Below are 17,718 nucleotides of genomic sequence, written 5' to 3' on the forward strand. Positions count from 1 at the left end.
TAGGGAAGAAATTGTGATCTTTTAAAGTGTGATATTTTAACATACTATACAAGGCAGGGAGTCAGCGACTACTTTAGGGATGGTGGAGTGGATGAAACTTTTTAAATTTAGGACGTTAATTTTCCTAGATCTGGATTTCAGGGCACCTTGAATGAACCTACAGACTGGCGACATTTTAATACACCAGGACTAGGTTACAGAGTGGTTCCTTCCACTTTAAAGTACTTTCTGGTATATAAGCAAAATCTTATCTTTTCTCCATTAAGACATGAAAACTAAAATGTAAATTATTTATTTTTCTAAGGAAATTTCCTACATTTTCAGTTACTTGGTGAACTCTGGCATTGTTCCCATCTTGGGAAGTCAGTGTCTCACTTACTTCCTTTGACTGAAGTAGGAGAAATATTTGGGGCTTTTAATTAGCATTTACCTAGTCTTGGCTAGAAATGGTCAAGTATCAGTGCAAACAGGCAACTGGTTTTGGATTCATTCCATTTATTCTGCTTAAGGGATTTCAAGTTGGGATAAACAAGCTTGCTTTTCTTACAAAAGGACTGATTACTTAAAACTTCTTTCATTGTAGAAAGTTTGAAGAAATATACCCCCCAGAAGTAGCAGAGTTTGTATACATTACAGATGACACTTATACCAAGAAACAAGTTCTGAGAATGGAGCACCTAGTTTTGAAAGTCCTTGCTTTTGACTTAGCTGCACCAACAATAAATCAGTTTCTCACCCAGTACTTTCTGCACCAGCAGTCTGCAAACTGCAAAGTTGAAAGTTTAGCAATGGTAAGTTCTTTTCATTTTGTTGAATGAAGATTCTAAGGTCACAATTAGGGGCAAGCTCTAGTTTCATTATACAGCCTTGGTCAAGGGATTTAGTATTCTGGGGACAGGTTAGTGCTGCAGTATGAAAGAAAGCCTGTCATTGGCAAAAGAAAACATAAATGGAGAAAGCACTAGGAATAGTGGTATAAGGGTGAAGTCTTGGTAAATGGTAGCCAGAAGAGTTGTTTTTAAAGCTATTAAAGGAGGAAAAATACAGGATGAGAATGAAGCAAAATATGATAGTGAATATATTTAAAGATGTGGCAGTGGTTGCTACAGAGCCAGTCTTAAAGATAGCAAAATATTCGGTCAGAAGGTAAGGATTTGAGTTTTGAATTCCAGAGCTCTTATGATCATAAAGTATATTTACTTTTTCATTCCAGTTTTTGGGAGAGTTAAGTTTGATAGATGCTGACCCATATCTAAAGTATTTGCCATCAGTTATCGCCGCAGCAGCCTTTCATTTAGCACTCTACACTGTCACGGGACAAAGCTGGGTATGTATGACGACGTCCTCACACATCCACCTTGTGCTGTAAATGCCTGTGCCAGATAGGTTAAATAACTGTCCTATACAACTGACAGTTGTCTAAATGTGCTGAACTGGAAGAGCTATTCAACCACCTACACTGTTGAAAGCATTTTGTCTTACCTGTTTAATAGCATCTGTTAGGTAGAAAGCTTGGTTACTATTAATGCTTGGATTTGAAAGGTGTGCTTAAAGAATTCAGGCCATAAGACTTGCTGTTGGCAAGGAAAATAGTAAAAATTGATTGAAGTTAGCAAAAAGAGCTTGAGAAAACTGGAAGATGTTAGTTGGAGGTGTTAGGACTGAAGTTTAACAAAACTCAAGCTTAATGCCAACTACTAACTTGTATTCAGTGTCTGTTACTAAAAACAAAACTCAGTGGTTCCATCCTCCCTCCTGCAGCCTGAATCATTAGTACAAAAGACTGGATATACGCTGGAAACTCTAAAGCCTTGTCTCATGGACCTTCACCAGACCTACCTCAGAGCTCCGCGGCATGCACAACAGTCAATACGAGAAAAGTACAAAAACTCAAAGTAAGAATTAACAGCAGTAGATACCAAAGAAGCTTGCTTTTCCAGGCTATCATATGGTTCAGAGATCCTTGCCATTTTAACTTTATTTAAGGGATTCACAAATCAGGCACAGCCTCCTTAAGCAACTGTTCTCTTAGCAGCCATGTGTTTTGAGCTTCTGTCTTATGTATTTGAGGGAGAAGAGGGGAGAGGAACGGTAGGCATGCATGCAAGTGTTGGGGACCAGACTATCGTTTTATAACCATTAATTCAAGTAGACAGAAATAGCACTTGTGAGTTCCTAGTATATGTTTCATTCCATAATCTGTTTCACCCAATGAATGTTTACTAAAAATGGATTTTTTTCCCTGCTTACAGGTATCATGGTGTTTCTCTCCTCAACCCACCCGAGACACTAAATGTGTAACAGTGAAAGACTGCCTTTGTTTTCTAGGATGTAAATCACTCAAAGTATATGGTGTACAGATTTTATCTTAGGTTTTAATTTTACAATCATTTCTGAATACAGAAGTTATGGTCAAGTACAAATTATGGTATCTATTACTTTTTAAAGGTTTTAATTTGTATATCTTTTGTACATGTAACTATCTTAGATATTTGGCTAATTTTAAGTGTTTTTTGTTAAAGTATTAATGCCAGCTGTCAGGATAATAAGAAATAAATTGATTTGGAAAATTTGGTTTGTAAGTCAAATTTAATTTGAGGTAAAAATTTGACTTCAGGATTTCACTCAGAAAAATTAATTTGGTTTATTAAAGCATGGGGACTGGGAAGGCTTCTCCTTCCAACACACAGGTGATGACATTCACCTCCCTAAGGAACTGGGCCAACTGTCTGACTTGGGCATAATCTAAGAAGACTCTTTCAGGTCTTTGTACACACTATGAAAATGCTTTTCATTCATCAACTTTTACTATACTTGACCTACCAAAGTGACAGTTATTTAAAACCTGTTTTAAAGAGTCCTCCAGATGTTTATTTTAAAGCATAATGTAAAAAGCTGTACAAAGAACTAGAATCTATAATGGGTTTGTGAATAATACCCAAGGTTGTTAGTACTGAATAAATACCTTTTTAATAGTTATATACACAAATATACAACTATGTGAACTTTAATTAGCAGCTCTCTTCTTTTTTCTCTTTTTCACTGGCTTTTTACTTGGTGCTTTTACTTGTGTTGCACTGATGGTCTGTGTTCTGTGAACAAAGTAAATTAACAAGTTTTAACAGTATTAGTACTAGGAGCTTACTTTTGCCACCTATGACAGAAGAATACTGTAACCTTGAAAGGCATCCAAGCAGTTTTACATACCTAATTCTATAAATCTCAGGTTGAAGAAACCCAGAGAGCAAGCTTCTAAAAAGTCTTGAGTAGATGTATACATTTGAAATAAACCAGAAATTTGTTACCTTATTTTCTTCGGATTCTTATCTGGTTCTAAAATGATCATTTCTTCTTCTTCACTGTCTGAGAGCACTATAGGGGCATCTTTTAAGAAAATGTTAAGAAAGGAATATAAGTTTCAGATAGCCCAAGCAGCATTTTGGGTGGAGGCTTACAGATCTACTATTTGGTTCTTCCCTTCCCTGAGGTTATTCCTTGGAGCGCTGAAAAACCTTATGTGTGCTTCTTTAATAGAATTAAAGTGAGGGGGATAATTCTACATACATGTGTGTGTGTGTGAGTGTGTATATATGTACACACACACACACTATACACACACAGAGCGTCTTACAGAACCAATCTGGAAACAAGTCAATATGCCAACTGAATTCCTTGTACTACTCTTTGAATTTGTTAATTTTGACGATCTAGATTTTAAATTTCTCCCTATTATAAACAACACTAAAAGGAAAAATACCTAGAAGCAGAATTACTGGGTCAAAAGGCATATACCTTATGAAAGACATTTTTGCCAGATCCCTCCAGAAACGTTTCAATTTACACTACAAGAATAGTATATTAACCCATTTTCCTATAAACCCTTGCCAATGTGTTTCTGGCCGTTTGTATTTGAGAATGCAAATACAAATAGGAACAGAAACAAAAAATGGGCAAAAGAACAGAAACGTCTGTTTCTGTTCTTTTGCTCATTTTCCCCATGAAACTTACTACATTAATTTTTTATATTTAAATAGTTTTCAATTACTTTCTCCCTATTAGAAAAGTTTCACAAATATATAAAGGCATATGGAGTTAAAAAAAAAAAAGTAACATCTATCAATAAATAGTCCCTGTGTTTAAGCAGCTTATGTTGGTGTAAACATGGAACGAGGTCTGGAAGGAAGTAACCACTGGGGAAGCTGAATAAGGGTCCCAATTAATGGGGATTTTTTTTTTTTTTTTTTTTTTTCTTACAAAAATCCCCAGCAGATCCTCAGTAATATTTACAGGCAATAATCTTCCTTGATTTTTTTTTTTTTTTTTTTGCCTTACAAAAATCCCCAGCAGATCCTCAGTAATATTTACAGGCAATAATCTTCCTTGAAGGCAGGCAGGTATGTGCATTACACACCGAAACAGTATCACCTTCACTATTTTCTCAGCCAGATTTAATAGCTGCATTCTTTAGTTCTCCATCAACCTACTTCCTAGATCCCTCCTTGTTTGATTTATTAAAATTTAGAATTCTTCACACAAGCCACATTTCACTGCTCAGTAGCTACATGTGGCTAGTGGCTACTATGCTGGACAGTGTGGAGACTGAACATTTCTAACACTGCAGAAAGTTCTATGGATGGCACTACTCTAATATATGTTATGATACTGCCTTTTTATGTTTGAGTCTAGAAACTGTACAAAGAAAAAATAGCACACAGGAATGAGATTTTAAGAAACCCATCCCCTTAAAACTGACCCGGATAAGATACAAAAACAGAAAAAAAAAAAAACTTTAAAATAAAAAATGCCACTCCCTTCACATACCAAAGGATACCACTATTCCTCAAAGATAAGCATATTCTTGCAGTTAGCCTCAACAGTTTAGTTGAAATTTAAATTACAAAATATTTAGCCCCTCTAAAAAAGTAACTGCTAATATAAAAGTAAGATTCCTAAAATGGGGATATATATATATATATATATATATATATATTACATATAGCCATAAAGTATCACATACCTTGGCTTCCAATATTAGAGACTTCTCCCGTGTCCATTTTTATACTGTCAAGAATAATAGCTTCATCACTGCCACCTTCATCTTCGTCTTCCTTCTCAGAGTCTTCAAGATCACCCCAGGAGTTTTCTATTCCCTCTCCAATTTGGGCGGTTCCAGGAGTCCACAGCACAGGTTTCGAAACACTTAGCAAGTTAAGAAAACTGAATAACAAAAATACTGCTATTTGATGCAGTGCTGAAAATGATTAGAAAGTTTTCTTCCTTTAAGATTGATTGAAGGTTGCCTCAAATTATTAGGAAAAAATTTACTAATAGCTATACTATGGATGGCTGAACAGTGAAGAAGAAATAGTGTATAACTCAGGTTAAGATTTTATGGACACAATGGGTGAGAAATATCAAGAGACACACTTGCTCTGAACATTTTAGTTGCAGTAATAAATCTGGTGAATGAATGGACTTCAAGAACAATGTGGGGACTTCCCTGGTGGCACAGTGGTTAAGAATCTGCCTGCCAATGCAGGGGGACATGGGTTCGAGCCCTGGTCCGGGAAGATCCCGCATGCTACAGAGCAACTAAGCCCGTGCGCCACAACTGCTGAGCCTGCGCTCTAGAGCCCATGAGCCACAGTTACTGAAGCCCGTGCGCCTAGACCCCGTGCTCCGCATCAAGAGAAGCCACTGCAATGAGAAGCCCGAGCACCACAACGGAGAGTAGCCCCTGCTCGCCACAACTAGAGAAAGCCCACCTGCAGCAACGAAGACCCAATGCAGCCAAAAATAAATACATAAGTAAATAAATTTATTAAAAAAAATAAGAACAATGTGTATAATGTATAGTGTCTGACCATGCCAGTGAGATAAGGGAAGAATTTTCCAAAGGAAAATGAAATGCTGTAAATTGGTTCTTAAAATAAGAGAATTTTCTGGTTTTGGTAGGACAGCTGAAGAGAAGGTAGATGTTACACCATCAATTTAATATGACTCATCACTATCTTGTCTCATATCTTAAATGTTTTTTTCTAACAAAGTACAGTGTTTCAGAAAACAAATTTCCATATGCACACGCTTCACAGAGCCCTAATAATGCCCTAAGTGTTATGAATCTTCTTGTTTTTACCAAAAACACCCAGGAAAGATACACTTCTGAAGGAGGTTCAGCTTCAGAGATGATTTCTTCTGCTTTCTCCTCTACATCGGAGGTATCAATAGGGGCCTTTTCCATTCTAAATGCTGTGATCCTTTGATTTGCTATAGATTCTGCAAAGCCAAACTTTCCACCTTCTTTCCTGTGTGGGTTTTTTTGGGGAGTTGGGAAGGAAGGGGGAATGAGAGATGGGAGAGAAGACAGGAAGGGAAAAAAAAGTTAACTATTTTATCCTTTTGATACATGAGAAATATTGGATGAGAAACTATTTGACTAACTTAACCCCACCAATTTATTTTGCTATCAAGTGAGATAATAAAAAGTTACTATAATTAACCATTAATTAAACCATGTGTCAAGCATGTTATGTACTTAAAGCATATTATTCTCCAATCCTCACACCAGCCCCACCAGGTAGGCATTAACCTTCCATATTACAGAAGACACTGAAGTGCTGAGATACAGCTGTTGCTTAATGTCACACAGTAAGAAGAGATGGGAATCAACCCCAGTTTGTATTCTTTCTGTTAACATGAGCTACTGGATTCTTTTTTTCCTAAGAAAATGTTAACTTTTTAAACGAAAAATATTATGTGGCTTTTTAATACAGATTATGTGTAAACTGGAATACAATAAATAGTTCAATCAACTTGCAAAAACCATTTAGTATATTCAACTGAGATGAAGAGATAAGGAAAGACTGAGTGTAAAAACTGTATAGTTATGCTTGTGCAAGAAAAACCCTCTACAGAAAAATCTATAACAAGACCATTCAGTTCTAAAAAAATCAAACTTACCTAACTTTCTGGTCGTTCTCCAAAGCTTTCTGTATTAGCTCTGTAATTTCTGCTACCTTCACACCAGCTATTTTACTACATCTCAAAACCTATTTATAAAAGTGAACTCTTGTTATTTAAAGACAACAAATCAAGTAGCTTTCTCTAACAAAACTAAAAACATGAGATTAGTTTCTCTACCTTTGCAATTTAGGCCTTTTTTAAAAAATATGAAAATAATACAGTGTAAACACAAATTAAGGCAAGATGTGACAGCTATTTTTATTTATTTATTTATTTATTTATTTATTTATATATATTTTTTGCAGTACGCGGGCCTCTCACTGTTGTGGCCTCTCCCGTTGCGGAGCACAGGCTCCGGACGCGCAGGCTCAGCGGCCATGGCTCACGGGCCCAGCCGCTCCACGGCATGTGGGATCTTCCCGGACCGGGGCACGAACCCCTGTCCCCTGCATCGGCAGGCAGACTCCCAACCACTGCGCCACCAGGGAAGCCTGTGAGAGCTATTTTTAGCATGCTACAGAGCAACTAAGCCCGTGCGCCACAACTGCTGAGCCTGCGCTCTAGAGCCCATGAGCCACAGTTACTGAAGCCCGTGCGCCTAGACCCCGTGCTCCGCATCAAGAGAAGCCACTGCAATGAGAAGCCCGAGCACCACAACGGAGAGTAGCCCCTGCTCGCCACAACTAGAGAAAGCCCACCTGCAGCAACGAAGACCCAATGCAGCCAAAAATAAATACATAAGTAAATAAATTTATTAAAAAAAATAAGAACAATGTGTATAATGTATAGTGTCTGACCATGCCAGTGAGATAAGGGAAGAATTTTCCAAAGGAAAATGAAATGCTGTAAATTGGTTCTTAAAATAAGAGAATTTTCTGGTTTTGGTAGGACAGCTGAAGAGAAGGTAGATGTTACACCATCAATTTAATATGACTCATCACTATCTTGTCTCATATCTTAAATGTTTTTTTCTAACAAAGTACAGTGTTTCAGAAAACAAATTTCCATATGCACACGCTTCACAGAGCCCTAATAATGCCCTAAGTGTTATGAATCTTCTTGTTTTTACCAAAAACACCCAGGAAAGATACACTTCTGAAGGAGGTTCAGCTTCAGAGATGATTTCTTCTGCTTTCTCCTCTACATCGGAGGTATCAATAGGGGCCTTTTCCATTCTAAATGCTGTGATCCTTTGATTTGCTATAGATTCTGCAAAGCCAAACTTTCCACCTTCTTTCCTGTGTGGGTTTTTTTGGGGAGTTGGGAAGGAAGGGGGAATGAGAGATGGGAGAGAAGACAGGAAGGGAAAAAAAAGTTAACTATTTTATCCTTTTGATACATGAGAAATATTGGATGAGAAACTATTTGACTAACTTAACCCCACCAATTTATTTTGCTATCAAGTGAGATAATAAAAAGTTACTATAATTAACCATTAATTAAACCATGTGTCAAGCATGTTATGTACTTAAAGCATATTATTCTCCAATCCTCACACCAGCCCCACCAGGTAGGCATTAACCTTCCATATTACAGAAGACACTGAAGTGCTGAGATACAGCTGTTGCTTAATGTCACACAGTAAGAAGAGATGGGAATCAACCCCAGTTTGTATTCTTTCTGTTAACATGAGCTACTGGATTCTTTTTTTCCTAAGAAAATGTTAACTTTTTAAACGAAAAATATTATGTGGCTTTTTAATACAGATTATGTGTAAACTGGAATACAATAAATAGTTCAATCAACTTGCAAAAACCATTTAGTATATTCAACTGAGATGAAGAGATAAGGAAAGACTGAGTGTAAAAACTGTATAGTTATGCTTGTGCAAGAAAAACCCTCTACAGAAAAATCTATAACAAGACCATTCAGTTCTAAAAAAATCAAACTTACCTAACTTTCTGGTCGTTCTCCAAAGCTTTCTGTATTAGCTCTGTAATTTCTGCTACCTTCACACCAGCTATTTTACTACATCTCAAAACCTATTTATAAAAGTGAACTCTTGTTATTTAAAGACAACAAATCAAGTAGCTTTCTCTAACAAAACTAAAAACATGAGATTAGTTTCTCTACCTTTGCAATTTAGGCCTTTTTTAAAAAATATGAAAATAATACAGTGTAAACACAAATTAAGGCAAGATGTGACAGCTATTTTTATTTATTTATTTATTTATTTATTTATTTATATATATTTTTTGCAGTACGCGGGCCTCTCACTGTTGTGGCCTCTCCCGTTGCGGAGCACAGGCTCCGGACGCGCAGGCTCAGCGGCCATGGCTCACGGGCCCAGCCGCTCCACGGCATGTGGGATCTTCCCAGACCGGGGCACGAACCCCTGTCCCCTGCATCGGCAGGCAGACTCCCAACCACTGCGCCACCAGGGAAGCCTGTGAGAGCTATTTTTAAATGTTAAAGGAACTGACCCAAAATCTTTTCTATGACAATGTAGAAGATACCACTCAAGAGGCCACAGATACACTAACTTCCTTTCTGTGAGTGATCCATAGCTCTGTTCAAGACAGGGCTGCACAGTGTCCCCCGGAAGGCTTTTATAAAGCAAAGATTCCCAGGCCTCAGGGACCTAGTGGATCAGAATCGCTGGAAATAGGGATCTGGCAGTGGTCATGATGATGGTAATAATGACAATGATGATAACAGAAACTAACATTTACTGCACACTTAATTTATGCCATACGGTACAATATATCCATATCTATCCTTATATTCTCCTAACAGAAGGTGTTGACATTAAGATTATTTACTATTTTACAGATAAAGAGGTTGAAGCACAAAAGTATGAAACCATCTGCCAAAGGTCAGTTAGTGTAAGGAAGAGCTGGAATTCCAATTAAGTAGTCTTTGTGCTCCTAATGAGCTGCACTATGTGCTACATGGCAATCTATTTTCTAAAAGTCCCCATGTGAATCTTATATGTAGCTGGATTTGAGAACTTTTGCTCATTGTACCCAAATTCCAAAAGTAAAACTATCTTTTTACATAATTTATACTTTCTGACACTTTAAAGAAAAATAGGGATATAGGGACTTCCCTGGTAGCACACTGGTTAAGAATCCGCCTGCCCGTGCAGGGGACACAGGTTGGAACCCAGTTCCGGGGAGATCCCACATACCGCGGAGCAACTAAGCCCATGCGCCACAACTACTGAAGCCTGCGCACCTAGAGCCCGTGCTCGGCAATAAGAGAAGTCACTGCAATGAGAAGCCCGTGCACCGCAACGAAGAGCAGCCCCCGCTCACCGCAACTAGAGAAAAGCCCACTCGCAGCAACGAAGACCCAACACGGGGAAGGGGAAAGGATATAAATCTCTTTCCTCACTGAAAGGAAGAGTATTCCTCTATCTAGAGGTGTAGACTCTGGAGGGCCATCCACGGGAGAAGCAAGGGAGGAACGAGGGTACCTTGTAGCCACAAGTCAACAGACAATACTGAAACCAGATTCTAACAGATCCGAGAATCGATCATTGAAAATATCTGTTGGATTTTAGTTTAAAAATAAGAAAAAGCTTCTAAAAAGAAGAGACCTATTTTTAATGGAACATTAATCAAATCAAAGCACTGACTTGATCTTTCAGCAGCATTATCCCACCACTGGATTGGATGGTACAAATCTCTCTATGCTTATTCATGGCAATGACCAGCAAGCCATCCATTACACGTTCCTCTCGTTCATTGGGATCCACCAATAAATATGTTCTGAAATGAATGTTAAATGGACATGAACAAATCTGATGCTGAGTGCTTGTCAATTTTAAGCTAATGTAAAAGACAGCATTATAATAAGGTCAACACAGTGTAGGTCTGAGCCTATGAATTTGAATCACTTTAATCTGAAAAGAGACAACAGAATTATTATAATGTTAATTTGGTTAATTTTAAAGTTTCCCTAATATCCTGTACTTTGAAATTCTTCCAGGTTCTGCTAATGGCTCATTACAAAAAAATACTGCCTATTTCCACACTGTCCAATGTTAGCCTCTAATCACATGTGGTTACTGAGCCCTTGAAATGTGGCTAGTCCAAACTAAGATGTACTATTAGTATAAAATACTGGATTTCAAAGACTTAGTAGAAATAAAAGAATGCGAAATATCTCAGGAATAATTTTTAAGATATTGATTATATATTAAAATATTTTAGATATATCAAGTAAAATAAAATATCAAAATTAATTTTACCTGTTTCTTTTTACCCTTTTAATGTGGCTACTAAAATTACATATATGGCTCATGTCATAATTCTACAGGACAGTGCTGGTCTATTTCCCTCTAATAAAATTCTATACTACAGTGACTGAAAGATGAAAGTTTTTCTCTAGTTCTTAGTCATAAAATTGCTAAAATATTTATACCTCTCTTTGTTTCTAAAGAGATTTAAGGCTCAAGCTTTCATTTAAAGGCACCTTACATGGACCTAAGATTCCAGGTTTTCTGTTGTAGGAGGAATTAGCAGTGAGTTGTGAAGAAACTGCTGGAGAGCTGAAGGAAAACAAGATTTTTTTTCTCATTTGTGAACCATTCCGCCTTGTAACCTGCTCCTATCCTACAACTATTCCATATAATATGCTCCTCAAATATATTCCAAAGTCCTCTTCCATTAATCCACAGTCATTCTCAGCCTACTTTCCAAAATTAGAGCCTAACATCTGTACACCTCTAGGAAAGATACACTACCACGCTGTGGTAAACTCATAAATGTATAAGTATGCCATGAAAAGAAAAACGTGAAGTCTCTTCATTAAAGGAAAATTTGTCACTTCTACTGAGAAAGCTCTTAGTTCTGAGCATTTGTCAAGTAATGCTCTTAAGAAAGAAATAAAAGAACTACAAGGTGCTCTAATATTAAGCAAGGGGTTTGTTCGTTTGCCTACGGCACATTTGAATGGAACAAAAAAGTTCCTAGCTGCATTTATAATTTCAGCCCATGACAAGGATAAGACTTACCCTTGCTGGAAGAAGGCAAAACTGACACAAATTGGCATGTGGTGGATGCTCAATGGTACAGGATCACGTTCTTCAAGTGTATACTGTTTGAAAATAAAAGTTTCAATAATTACAGTTACTAACTTATAAACATACAAAAAATCATCTTGTACATCAAATATTAAAATAAAAAATGAAATCCCTTTAATCTTCAGTGAGTACCTAAATAACTTCTTTTGCAACTACCTGTTTGACTTTGCCATTCACCTTCCTTAAAACTTTATGTATTTGTCAAAAAGCTTTATTGAGGTATAATTTACATAACATAAAATTCACTGTTAGTAAATAATTCACTTTTTAGTAAATATATAGTGAAGTAACTATCACCACAATTCAGTTTTTAAAACATTCTCATTGGGCTTCCCTGATGGCGCAGTGGTCGAGAGTCCGCCTGCCGATGCAGGGGACACGGGTTCGTGCGCCGGTCCGGGAAGATCCCACATGCTGCGGAGCGGCTGGGCCCGTGAGCCATGGCCGCTGAACCTGCGCGTCCGGAGCCTATGCTCCGCAACGGGAGAGGCCACAACAGTGAGAGGCCCGTGTACCGCAAACAAACGAACAAACAAAATCCTCATTACTCCCCCAAATTCCCTTAAGTGTGTTTGCAGTTGAATATCACTCCCACTCCCAGCCCAAAGTAGCCACTGATCTATCAATACTTTATCTCTATAAATCTGCCTTTTCTGGACATTCCATGTAAGTGGAATCAAACAATTTTCAGTCTTTTGCATCTGCCTCCTTTCAACTCAGCATGTTTCATCCACCTTGAAGTATACATCACACCAGTAGTTTGGTCCTTTTTACTGCTGAATAGTATTCCACTGCGTGGATACACCACACTTTGTTTTTCCATTCACTAGTTGATGAACATTTGGCTAATTTTCAGTTTTTGGCTGTAATGAATAACGCTGCTATGAACATTCACATAAAAGTCTTTGAGTGAATGTATACTTTCATTCTCCTTGAGTACATTCTTAGATATAGAATTGTTACGCTGTATAAATTTACACTTAACTTTTTAAGAAACTGCCAAACTCTTCCAACTTGGCTGTAACACTTTACCACCAGCAATATCTCTACAGTATTTTTAAATCAATGTCTTTTTTGTCTACTCATCACTCTATATTTTCTTTTTTACTTCCATATACCACCTCCCCTCTCTAAAGGAACATGTCTCTATTGTTAATAAAACTTTGTCTACACCTCTAAGTCTTTCAAGAGTCTGCTCCAGTCTAATTCCTAAAAACAGCATCATGAATGACATCTTAGAGAATTTGGGCATCTGATGTTTCCTTTTAGAACTTCAGGAATCAAATTATCACCACAGCACACTTTCATTATTCTAGCATGTAATTTATATAAATTGAAATTGACATACTCTGCACAAAAGAAAGGACAATGTAAATAGTATAGGTCCATAGTTTTCAAAATGTGGTCCTTATACCAGCACTATCAGTATCACCTGGGAACTCTGTCAGAAGTACAAACTCATATATCCTATCCCCATTCTACTCTGAGGATGGAGACTAGCAAGATGTTTTAACAGTCTTTCCAGGTGTTTCTGATGGGTTTTTGCCACACAGTAAGAACAAGCATCTCACTGTGAAAATACTGAGAATTATGATTTTTCACACATGCCCCCTAAGCATAAACCAACCACTTTATCTAATGCTCAATCCAAAGAAGTCATCTAGTTCTACTCTAAAAAAACCAGGATAGGGTATGCAGTCACTGACAAAACTTTAATACGGGAGATTTAAGAGATTTCAAAGGTAACTGTGACCATATTTTTTGCCTTGTGAACAAATTTTAGAACATACTTAATTGCCATTTACAACAAGATTTCATTAGAAACAAGCTGTCTGCACAGCAAGGATATTCATTCATTCATAAGAAGGAGCCTGGCTCACATCATGGAATCTTACCAGTGTTACTTCATCTCCTTGGACAGAGACATCAGGCCTTCGGAAGTGACATAAGGCTACAATTGCAGCAATGCTGGCAGCATCAATAATGTTTCCATCATGATTTAACAAATGTAGGTCCACGCGTATTTGCCAAACCTGAATGTGAATTCAAAACAAAAATAAATCCTAAATAGTCACAACCAGAGGTTATTTATAAGGAAAGGTAACACTGTGTGCAAATTTTTCTCTTGCTGTTAAAACATGCAGTTACTCCTTCTATTGTATCAATAAAAATACATTTAGAAAAATGTCAAGCCAGACCAACACCTGAAATACCAATAGCTTACCTTTCTATGAGTCATGTGACAACAGTAAAATATACACTGTAAATAAACAGAACCACTCTACATTTAGTACTAAGATTCCCCTAACTCCAAGCCTAATATTTTTATTGTCTAACTTAAAAACCTCAAACTCTTAGGTTTTACTTGACAATATTTATGATAACATTACAAGTAATGCAAATAGTATTATATTCAAGTATAGAATGTGGAAAGGCCAAGTGACTTCTTTGGAGTCAAAAAGATGGTTAAAATACCCTAATCAAGAATAAAGTTCTAATATCATCAAATAGCACAATATATTGAGAGTAATATTTCCAATGTCGGACTACCAATGACTCACTATGCAGCCCTGTGTAAGTCAATAAACCTATCCAAATGAAGGATTTAATCAGTTCTTCAGCTCTTCATCCATAAAAAAGGAAAACATTACCTGCTTCTATCAACTCACTTAAATAACATAAGAAAATAAATGAAAATATGTGAAAAACCACAAGTTCTTTGAATAAGAAATTTATACAAATCCAAGTTGCTATTTTCACCAATTTTTTTGTCCCTCCAAAGAGAGATGACACAAAGTTCTATGGGGAGCACTCAGGAATATGTGAAGTGAAGTGAACTAGAATAAAACTGAATTAATTGAAGCTCTGAGAATGAAAGTATAGATACAGGGATCCATGAATCAACAATACTCATCCCAAGATTAAGAATTTTGGGCATATTCCCCACCTTTTCACCAGCAACAACACAGAGAGATTCAGTGTCTATACACTTCGAATTTCTTAGACATCTTTCCAAGAGGCGATTCAACTTCACCAAGAGATCTGACTGCCTATGAAAACAGGAATGGGCTAATGTCATGAAATATAACACCAGGCAGTAAAACAATAGCTCACCCCTGTTAGGCTCTCCTCTGGCTAAAGCAGCTTAAGAAAAAGATTTAAATACCTGCCAGGTTCAAAAGCTGGGGCAGCCATCTGAGAGAGTTCAAGGTTAAAAAAAAGAATACCTTCTGTTGCCCTATTGAGTTTTGGAGAAACAAGTTCACAGGAAACCTGTCCAAGAACTCTGCAAAGATAAAGTACAGATCTGTTAATTAAATGTATTTCCTTTCCAATTTAAAAAAAAGGAAATCTAAAAATTAAGTTTCAGTCTTACACTACGTTGAGTAATAACATGTTCAGTATAATATATCATTAAAGGTTGAAGTTACCTACAAAGTATAGTAGTAGAATACATACAGAAATAAGACACATATTGGCATAATCAAAGAGATGACAGGGAAAAAAAATCTCATTACAATATTTACTATTCCACAGATTTTTAAGAGTCAATGACCATTTCTTCTCTTTTCTAAAACAAATATTTAGTGATACAAGATGGCATGCAAACTTGAGACGTTCTAAGAGTTTTCTTATGGCATGGTTCGCCAACATTATCTGACCAGTATCCTCACAACTTCCAAATGAATATTAAAAATCTAATTCTCATGTCACTCAGGAAAAGGAGGAAAGTAGGCCCTACTTAATGACAACAAATGCAAGGAACAAATTCAGTGCAATCACTGCTGGCTGTATATATGATTCACAGAGATCAGAAAGAACTATGTGATAATCATGTGACAGAAAATATATTCATGATTAAAAATGTAAAGCGTGACTATAAAACCAAAGTCTTGCATTAAAGAAAACATACTTATTTTGGGCAGCTAAACAAAGTACTGTCCAGACTTATCTGCTTTGTAAACTGGGTCAATCAAGTTCTTTTAAATTTCTCCCTATTGAGCTTATACCTAATTTGAATACTTTGTTACCTTGTTTTTCCAAGTTCCACAATGCAGCACCCATAATCTGTTCCAAATGAGATCTTGATGCTCCTATAATCATAGGTTTGTCTGCCATCCAGCCGCTGTAAGCACAACATTCCTTTATTCCTAATACAAATATGTATTACTCTGTGCTAGGCAGTCCTTGGGCTAAGCACTTGGAGGTAAGTGTGATCCTAACCACTCCACGTAGGAGAGTGGAAACTAGGTGCCCGAGCACTGACAGTCGCTGGGGTGACCTGAGCCTTGAAAAGACCCCACCGGAGCCAAATAAATATTGGGGCCTTGGGGGAACCCACCGGCCGCTCCCCTAGGGGCTCCCGGGGCCTGCGAGAGCTAGGTCTGTGCGCCCAGGCCGGAAGGCTGAGGGCCGCCGCGCTACCCGAGCGCTCACGCAGCGCCAAATTCTCGGTTTACCTTTTTCTCTTCGATGGCGCGGAGTAGAAAGCGGCGCTCGCAGTTTGAGAGTGGCGTCTCCTTCATACTGTCGGGTCAGGGGACGCACAGGTACTGGAATGCGTCGGGAGAAGACAAGCTGCACCTCTTCACGCGCGCCCTGCTCGTACCTCGGCGCAGGAGATTGACGTCATCAAAGCTCGTCAGCTGAAGCTGGGAAAGCAAAGGCTGAGAGACCGCCGCTAGTGCGCAGGCTCAAAGCAAAGTTGGACCAGCCGGAGCTGGCTGGAGAAGCAGAAGGAGGCGAAATTCTGAACGGAAAGATATTTCTTTTATTATAAAGTGTAGCGGAGAAAAGGACCCCGAAATAACCACCAGTGATAGAAATTAATATCAGTTGAGCACTCTCACACTTCACTCTAGCCTCAGTTCTAGCGGAGTAGGCTAGACAGGTATTATTGCTATTTTACAGATGAGGAAGTTGAGATTTGGCCACTAAAAAGCTGTAGAGGCAGAGTTTCAGCAGATTCATTGGAGAAACACTGGAATGAACCGGCGTTAGTGGAGCGGAGGGGAGAGAAGAAAGTTGAGATGGTGAGCTGCGGTATTTTTATGGGCTGACGGTGAAACCTCGGAGGACCTGAAAAATTGACAAGAATTAATAGTATTAGCAATTTGTAATGGCGTTATACCTACCGCTGGCTGAAACAAAATTTGTTGTTTATTTCTTACAGTCTCTCCAGTTATTTTAAGGCGATAAGCTTATTTTTATAGGCGTAGAGGAACTTTAGTGTGTTCGTGCTGCCAGTCACTCGGCTCTTTGGGAGAGGCAGAATCAAGTAGTACATATCTTCCACTTACCGTAGGGTTATGTCCAGATAAAGCCATGTAAGTGGCAAATACATTACTACACCTAACCTGGGAACTTCATGGCTTAGCCCAACCTACCTTAAACTTGCTCAGAACACTTACATTATTAGCCAACAGTTGGGCAAAGTCATCTAGTTGGGCAAAGTCATCTAACACAAAGCCTATTTTTATTATAAAGTGTTGACCACCTTGTGTAATTTACTGAATATTGTACTGAAAGTGAAGAGCAGAATAGTTGTATGGGTACAGTAAGTGTACCGGTTGTTTACCAGGTGGCTAACTGGGAGCTGTGGTTGCTATCACTGTACAGCATGAAGAGAGAGTATCGTACTGTATATACATAGCCCCGGGAAAAGATCAAAATTCAGAATTCGAAGTATGTTTTTTACTGAATGCATATCGCTTTCAAGCCATTGA

The 17,718-nt window shown here is 37.9% G+C and overlaps 2 protein-coding genes across 2 annotated transcripts in view; one reads left to right on the plus strand and one right to left on the minus strand.

Annotated features, from left to right (window-relative positions):
• Nucleotides 1-2,570, plus strand: part of CCNA2 (cyclin A2) — a 6,008-nt gene extending 3,438 nt beyond the window's left edge. The window contains exons 5-8 of the mRNA XM_007464839.1: nucleotides 584-791; nucleotides 1,214-1,327; nucleotides 1,762-1,895; nucleotides 2,253-2,570. Coding sequence (XP_007464901.1) covers nucleotides 584-791; nucleotides 1,214-1,327; nucleotides 1,762-1,895; nucleotides 2,253-2,301 — 505 coding nt within the window. The 3' untranslated portion in view covers nucleotides 2,302-2,570. The remainder of the gene's footprint in view (nucleotides 1-583; nucleotides 792-1,213; nucleotides 1,328-1,761; nucleotides 1,896-2,252) is intronic.
• A 377-nt stretch (nucleotides 2,571-2,947) lies between these two features.
• Nucleotides 2,948-16,626, minus strand: EXOSC9 (exosome component 9). Its single transcript, XM_007464840.1, has 12 exons — nucleotides 16,453-16,626; nucleotides 16,024-16,118; nucleotides 15,159-15,278; nucleotides 14,940-15,042; nucleotides 13,888-14,025; nucleotides 11,924-12,006; nucleotides 10,544-10,676; nucleotides 8,857-8,945; nucleotides 8,055-8,201; nucleotides 5,018-5,199; nucleotides 3,306-3,384; nucleotides 2,948-3,092 (listed from the first exon to the last, which is right to left on the minus strand). The coding sequence occupies exons 1-12, from the start codon at nucleotides 16,516-16,518 to the stop codon at nucleotides 3,008-3,010; spliced, it is 1,320 nt and encodes a 439-aa protein (XP_007464902.1). The 5' UTR covers nucleotides 16,519-16,626; the 3' UTR covers nucleotides 2,948-3,007.
• Nucleotides 16,627-17,718: the final 1,092 nt, after the last annotated feature.

Source organism: Lipotes vexillifer, unplaced genomic scaffold (genome assembly GCF_000442215.2).
Source record: "Lipotes vexillifer unplaced genomic scaffold, Lipotes_vexillifer_v1.1 scaffold231, whole genome shotgun sequence".
In the NCBI taxonomy this organism is placed as follows: Eukaryota; Metazoa; Chordata; class Mammalia; order Artiodactyla; family Lipotidae; genus Lipotes; species Lipotes vexillifer.

Bases quoted from the DNA above. Each gene is read 5' to 3' on its own strand.
- EXOSC9 (XM_007464840.1), bottom strand. From the start codon at position 16,518: ATGAAGGAGACGCCACTCTCAAACTGCGAGCGCCGCTTTCTACTCCGC. The intron at 15,043-15,158 runs GTATTTAAATCT...CTGTTTTCATAG, and splicing joins CCAGCTTTTGAACCTGGCAG to GCAGTCAGATCTCTTGGTGA. The intron at 12,007-13,887 runs GTAAGATTCCAT...ATTTTCAAACAG, and splicing joins AAGGAGATGAAGTAACACTG to TATACACTTGAAGAACGTGA.